Raw genomic sequence first — 7,500 nt, forward strand, 5'->3', positions numbered from 1 at the left:
CAGAGACAAAATTTCTTATCCTTCTTACATTCTAATGCCTTTCTTCTTTATAATGGTAACCAGTTTTTAAGGCACTCTACAGGGATTAAGTATTTTCCATAGATTTTATGTATTTATTTGTTAATGTAACTTTTTTTTTTTTTTCTAACCCATAGTTCATATAATTAGTACAATAACTTCTGATAAAATTAAGAAGATCACATATGTGAATCAAAGCAATGGTGATATATGAGAGGTGGCATGTATGTGTCTTGTTCACACTTGCTGTAGAGAAACTATATAATAGACTGAGTGCTTGCCATGTCACTGTTTGTTTATGTATAATTTGTTCTTTATCAGTCTCACTGTGTCAAATTTATATAAAGAATAATCCTCCTAAAGCACTGGTTCTTTAACCCAGTCATGACGGGGGCATTCCAGCCTTGCATGTTACAGTGCTGGGGCTCTCGAACGCATAGGCCTAAATCAGTTAAATAAACGATGGCGTATGGCGTCACCCAGCGAACGAGCCTTAAATGCGCGGTACCGTAGTGTACCACCCGTCCAGAGAGGGTTAATTAAGACCAATGGCCTGATTTTAGAAGGACTAATGGCAGCCTCAGTGGTAAATCAGGGTGTGTCTGCTCCATATATCCAGTCTTATTCAGAAATTGATAAAATTGCATTTAGAGTCATCTTGCCGTTTTACCCAATGTATTCATGTGAAAGTAATTTAGTTCACCCTCCTTTATATAAGAGTAAATAACAGAACCATTGGGGAGAGGATATGCAGATTTTCAGTAAATCAGCTTGATATTGTTAGCTGAAGGAAAGCAAAGTGTAATAGTGTAATAGAATAGGGTTTTCAATAGCTGCAAGCACTAGAACAAATAGAAAATAGTGAAACATTTTTTATCATTATCTATGAGGTGTTTGAGAGAATTGAAGGGAGATGTTAAGATTCCCATGAGATGGAAATAGAAAATAGTTTCAGAGCCACTGCCCAAAATGAATATTATTTAAGTCGTTTCCCAGCATAGCTTGTTTCTTTGGATCTAGGAGATCATTTCAAGTTTTATGACACTGATACTTGGTCCTTTCTTTAAAAAGAACATTGGGTAAATCAACTTTTTAAAAATAGTTTATAGGATGCAGAAACTTTTTTATATACTTTCTCAGTGGATAAAGTGAATCTGTTTTACTGAATATTTTGGTTTTGTTTAAGTTGTTTGATTAAATTTTGTTTCAGTATCTCAGCATTTTTTTTTTTTTTTTCTTTCTTTCTGAACATTTACAAGACTGATGATGTAAATTTAATTCAGTGTTCTGATATTTGTGATTTCCTCCAGAGGATAAAGTATTTCTGTATTTTTCCTCTTATATGGAGTCACCTTGTGTATCTTTAAGTAGCTGTTTTATAAAAGGACAGTAATTACATTTTACTTTTATTCGCAGTATTGATGCCAAGGTTTCTTCAGACATCCACAAACTGGAGATTCAAAGAGGACAATAAGACAACTGCCTTAGCTGTGTTGGATAATGTCAAGCAGGTACTGTAGAGGAGAATCAGGCAGAATTTATGTGCTGTGCATCCATGTTTATGCAATTGCACAACATTTGCATGTTTGTTTTGGTGTGCATCTGTATGGTGTGTGTGCGTGTGGTGTGTGCATGCGTGTGCGTGCGTGCGTGCGTGCGTGCGTGTGTGTGTGCGTGTGTGTGTGTGTGTGTGTGTGTGTGTGTGTGCGTGCGTGCGTGCGTGTGTGTGTGCATGCGCGTGTGTGTGTTTGTGCATGCGTGTGTGTGTCTGTGTGTATGTGTATGTGTGTTTGTGTTTCTTTTCCTTACATAGTCAACATAATTACTATTTATTTTATAAATTTCCAAGGAAAATTGGAGAAGAAAAACTCACATTCTTTGCTTTATTTTCATTCAGCTCCCCTTCTTCCTCCTCCTCATTACATAGAAGATATAATATTACCTTTTCTCCCTACCAGGTACGCTATTCTCCAACCCCGGCCCTGGTCCTAGGTTTCTCAGGCTTGATCCCCTTCGTCGCAGCTCCCCTGTACATGGCCTCATCGGGCGTCTTCATGCCCGAAGTGGCCGAGGCACAGCTCTTCTACGGGGCCTCCATCCTCTCCTTCCTGGGTGGCGTACGGTGGGGCCTGACCCTCCCAAAGGAGAGCGCACAGCCGCCGGACTGGTACAACTTGAGCTACAGCGTCACCCCTTCCCTGATAGCGGTGACGGGACTCCTGCTGCCACAGTCCGTCGGGATTTTGACCGTCATCGGTGGCCTGGGGTTTGCCGGGTACATGGACCTTGCCATGTGGGGTTACCCGACCTGGTTCAAAGGATTGAGGTTCTGCCTGACCTTTGTTGCCGTGCTCTCTCTTTGGTCAAGTTTGATGTTCAAATTTGTGCTGGATGAGACCAAGACCAAGACCAAAATAGAGGATTGTAAAGTAGATAGCAATGTATCATAAGTGACCATAGGAAATGATTGTTTGTAGAAAGAAAAAAATATATATATGTATATATTCTGTACAGGTGGAGTATTTCAATAATCCTTCTTCAGTTTTTTATGAGTCAAGTTTGATTAATATTATTGGTATGGGGTCACATTATGGATTTTTTATGTATATAAGTTCTTTACGTTAATCTTCTTTTTTCTATTTATTTTCTAACTTATTTGCCGCAGTTGAAGTGTCATCACATCAGCGTAATATTTTGCTCTTCCCAGATGGCGTCCTAGAATGTCAAATATCTCTCCCTCAAAACCTGTTTTACATTGTTACATAGCACATAGGGGTTCCATTTGAATAGGCGCATTTTTATTCACTTGCGAAAATAAAGTAAACAAATACAAAAACCTCTGATTATCACCCCGTTGAAGTGGCTGGGTGAAAAGCGCTCATAGTGGAGAGATCTCGCACTTGGTTACTGCACATGCTTATCTGTCTGGCGGGAGTGGCATAATGCAAATATAAGCCCCATCATGAATGGGTTGACAGGTAAACAGAAAGGAAAAAATATGTACCTATTTATTAGCAACCCAATCCTATTTTTTGAAATGTCATTTAAGGAAGGTGCATAAAATCAAACTGGATTTCTCTAATTAGTGATATCAGATAAAATGGGACATGCAGCAAATATTAATATGTAGTGAAAAAATAGTTTATTATATGGGATCTATAGAATAATCTGATTTCTTCATTAATACTTGGTCATCGCATGAGACATATACAGTTGTTTATATGCTTCTCTCCATTTTGTCATTAAAAGGTGTGTAAATAAAACAAAGGCCTAAATCATATTTGTATTAGCAACATTACATTTTGCAACACATAATACCTTTTCCACATACATTCTTGCTTCACTCAACAATAATTTGATTTGAACAATATTTATATAATTATATACAGATAAAGAAAAAGAAAATGTTTGAAGACTTGGAAAGATTTGATATTAATCACTTTGACAGTAATAAAAGAGAAGCCATAACTATAATTAGCTGTTCTTATACCCTAAATCTGAATTAATAAACATACAATTCAAAGACTGAACAACTTTACAAGAATTTCCTTTCTACTCTGTTATGAACAGAGAATCCAACAAGAGCAGGCACTCAAATAAGACACTAATTTCTGCTTTAGTCAGTCACATAAAAGCTTATATTCACATTCTTGTGAATTTGTAAAAGCAACCTTCATTCAAGCATACATTCATTTTATAAATGTAAAGAAATATTAAATTGTAAATTATCTGAGATGGCCTGTTTTTATATTTGCGTACCATATCTTAACCTTGTCACAGTGGGACAAGTCTGAGACAAGTTTCAGAGAGGTACAGCATAAATTTCTTGACACAGAGGCTAATGTTACAGCCATTCAGGTACATCTTTGGGCGATGTATAACAAACATCTTATTAGCAATCCAGGAGAAGGGAAAAAATGTTTCTCTAAAGCCATAAATAATTAAATTTCAAATGCATATTCCTAAGTGGCACAAAAAAAAGATATATAAGAATATTAACTATATGATAATTTCCTTTATAATAAAAAATATTTGGTTGTCACAAAAAGGAAAGAAAAAAGAAAAACTAAACTTGGGCACCCTTTCTCCGCCCAAAGAACTTAAATACGGAACCTTTCTTCTCCTTCTCTTTCTTATTGGCTGACACAGGGACATCACCCTCAGAGGAGCTTTCACTGAGGCCTTGTCTGTCAATGGTGGAGTAGCGATGGGAAGGCGTAGGTCCACTACCAGGTGGGATAGAGGCACCAGGGGGAAGGCTGCTACCCTGGGGTAGAGACATGGTGCGGGAAGAGTACTCGGAATATGGCTGTAGGGGGTACAGAGAGAAGCTACAGTTACCTTACGAAGTACACAGTTGCATAAACAGACTACTAATACAATGTATAAATATTGCAATGCACAGGTTTCTAACACCACAACAGTGATATCCTTTCAAGTACTGCTCGCTTCAAAAAAGCCCAGTGGCCGGGCGGCACAGTATTGTGCCAGCCATTTAATTGATTTAGGCCTAATAATTTGAACGCCCCGGCATTGTGACATTCAAGGCTGGAATGCCCCCGTCGTGAGTGGGTTAATGTATACTACAAGTTGGTACAACTAGATTATTATTTTCTATCTATTTTATTTATTTACCTATCTTTAACCTATAATTACTTTTCATGTACTCTGATGGAATGGGAAAAGAAGTGAAAGTAAAAGAAAGTAGAAGTTTTTTCAGCAATAACTACACGTAACAAATCATACTGTAAATTTTTATAGATATAAATTTTGTACGTTTGTTACAAGCATACTTTTACTGTGGTTCACAACTTAATGTAATTGAAATATAGGAAAGCTTATTAGAGCAACAAAAAAGAGAAGGTTTTGTTATTTCATTTTTGGTCTTTCTCAAATTATTAAAATGATCACACATTACCTTCAAACAAATTTGACTGTGTCATAACAAAACAAACATGTTATGAGTAAAAATTATTAATATACCATTCTAATAATTATAATTAGTCAAGTATTCATTAAAGTTTCTTCTTTCTGTCGACTGAAGATGAACAAAATAATATCATACACAGTCAAATAAATAGCTCATACATAAAATACAGTAAAGTATTTTAAATATTTTCTGAATTGGATAAGAAAAAAATATTTTAGAATGAAAGAAACCTATCACAGGTGTGTTATATCTGTGACTATATAATAAGACGAATGCTGTGATGTTTCCCGTACCTGCCTGCTCCCAGGAACACCGTCAGAAGAGTCTGGATGGTGGGAAGTGCCTGCGGGGTAAATGGGCGGATGAGAAGGAGCAAAGGGTGTTAGGCCTAGATATATGCATCATATTTGAAAAATATATATTGATTGCAATTGTTGAGTGACTTATTTGTCTATCTGTTAATATATATTGACCTTATAACTGTAAAATTTGATATACTAACAGTTTCTTCTTTTGATTTAAGCTTTATTATTTTTTTTTTTTTTTGGTTTATCTATTTATTATTATTATCTATTTACTTATTTTTTATCATTATCATCATTTGTTTTTGGAGAAGGGGAGGGGGGATATTAGTCTTTGGACATACAATACAAAAAGCTATAAAAGGGATTTAATGATGACTCATCAAGACAGTGTAAAAATACTTGAAATAAAATGCAATGTGCATAAAATAATTAAGTACTTTTTTAAGCTCTGTGTCAAGTAAAAAACTCTTAACTTTTTAATGATTTGATACTGCAACACTCTGACATTTAATAACAAAAGTGAACAGTATTTTGAAATGATTCTAGCTTAAGGGAAGTAGCTCTATTAAAGATTCTCTATTTCTCGCTCATTCACATACTCTCTTTCAAACACACATGAAAATACAGACACATAATTCACATACTATTTGCTCTTCCCTTGAATTCCCTTAACTTATGTTAAAAATATACTTAACCAAATCCACATAGTATACTATATTAACACATATGCAACACTTAACTACAGCAAAAGCACATTGACATAAACACAGCTACAAGCATGACAAACAGCAGTTGGGAACTAAGTACTGTCAGCCCAGGGCTGGTGAATGAATGAAGCAGCAACTGACCCTGTGAGGTGTATGCATACTGGTGGTGGGTCACCCGAGTCATCTGGGAGGAATAGTGGGTGCCCTGTCCCATGTGGTGCTGGGCTACCTGCTGATGGTGGTGGCTAACTGTGTGACCCATCGGCTGCCCGTAGTGCGACCCACCCCCATGATGGGGCATGCTGGGCTGGTGTGGCCCACCCACCCACGTGTGCTCTGTGTACCTGGCCCGGCTAGGGGGCACGGGGGGTCGGGCCATCACCAGAGGAGGGGCTGAACTGGGCAGTGGGGGCAGGTCTGCAGAAAAGCCACCAACTCAACGACAAACACATTACCACAAGTTGCAGTGTGGACAAAAAGACAGGCACACAAACAAAAACAAAAAAACATACAGTACACAAAAACTTGCAGAAGGCCATTGACATAAAGCTTGCACAAAAGCAGGAGATGCAGATTATGGGGGCTATGAAGGGCAGATGAGGCGAGTGTTAAGAGAAACAAGCCTTTAACTGGTCCACATTTTGTAAAATGTTAACTACATTCTGAACTAATAAAAACACTTTATATGCTTTGCCACTATCATAACCAATACAAATAGGACACAGTTACAGACTTGAGATGGATTCTATGTAATATGGAAACCTAATTTCTGCAATGTAAATTAGTGGCTCTATGACCTTTTTATGACCTCCTTAACCTAGCTTTTTCAATTTCTATTATTTGAATTGATAGGAAAAGAGAGCAAAATATTGAAGAAAATTACAGAATAAAAATGAATAAAAGTCTCCATATATACCAATAACAGGACCATAGCACAAAATCTAATAATAATTTAGCAACTTTGGATACCGTTATAACCTAACGCTATATACACACCTCCAAGGATTAATATTTCCTCAACCTTATTATTTCACAACCTTATTAAAGGGAAATCTTATATACAGTGTGTAAAGTAGATTTCAATAATGGCCTACACTCTCTGTAGAGGGAGCAGTTATCAGTTAAGATGAGGATTTGTTTGTATGAAAACTGATAAGAAATTTGTTGCTGATAAGGAATTTGTTTCGGGTGGTTCCGTTGTGAGCAGAGGATGAGATACTAATGTAAGTAATATGTTGTAATAAACATGAGAGGGGAGCGCTTGACATCAAAAAAGGTCTAAGATCATTCCAGCTCCAAATTCATATATGACAACTTCACAAGACAAATTCTATGGAAGGAATGTTAAGAGGGAGACACTGTTATGAAATACAGCTAATAAAATAAACAAAATAAAAATTGTATATCGAGAACTTATGCATGAAAATGAAAGGACAATTGTGAGTAAACAAAAGTTTAGAAAATAACGATAATTAAGGTAAGAGTAGGGAAAAAACAGAGAGATGACAAGAACACAGTAAATTGTGACATAAAAAAGGTT

The 7,500-nt window shown here is 36.6% G+C and overlaps 2 protein-coding genes across 46 annotated transcripts in view; one reads left to right on the forward strand and one right to left on the reverse strand.

Moving 5' to 3' along the window:
* The window catches only part of LOC122249246 (transmembrane protein 69), a 2,700-nt gene extending 179 nt beyond the window's left edge, over positions 1–2,521 (forward strand). The window contains exons 2-3 of the mRNA XM_043009958.2: positions 1,435–1,529; positions 1,977–2,521. Coding sequence (XP_042865892.2) covers positions 1,435–1,529; positions 1,977–2,468 — 587 coding nt within the window. The 3' untranslated portion in view covers positions 2,469–2,521. The remainder of the gene's footprint in view (positions 1–1,434; positions 1,530–1,976) is intronic.
* A 767-nt stretch (positions 2,522–3,288) lies between these two features.
* The window catches only part of kst (spectrin beta chain, non-erythrocytic 5 kst), a 286,833-nt gene continuing 282,621 nt past the window's right edge, over positions 3,289–7,500 (reverse strand). For 20 of the 45 annotated variants that reach the window (XM_086540544.1, XM_086540559.1, XM_086540547.1 and 17 more), the window contains 3 exons: positions 6,102–6,395; positions 5,242–5,291; positions 3,289–4,327 (listed from right to left, as the gene is read on the reverse strand). In XM_086540544.1, coding sequence (XP_086396670.1) covers positions 4,085–4,327; positions 5,242–5,291; positions 6,102–6,395 — 587 coding nt within the window. In that variant the 3' untranslated portion in view covers positions 3,289–4,084. Of the gene's footprint in view, positions 4,328–5,241; positions 5,292–6,101; positions 6,396–7,500 lie in introns of those variants that run through there. The other 25 variants (XR_015191305.1, XR_015191304.1, XR_015191302.1 and 22 more) reach the window with 4 other exon arrangements.

Source organism: Penaeus japonicus, unplaced genomic scaffold, assembly GCF_977035675.1.
Source record: "Penaeus japonicus unplaced genomic scaffold, GWHDUDI00000001_assembly GWHDUDI00000010, whole genome shotgun sequence".
NCBI lineage: Eukaryota > Metazoa > Arthropoda > Malacostraca > Decapoda > Penaeidae > Penaeus > Penaeus japonicus.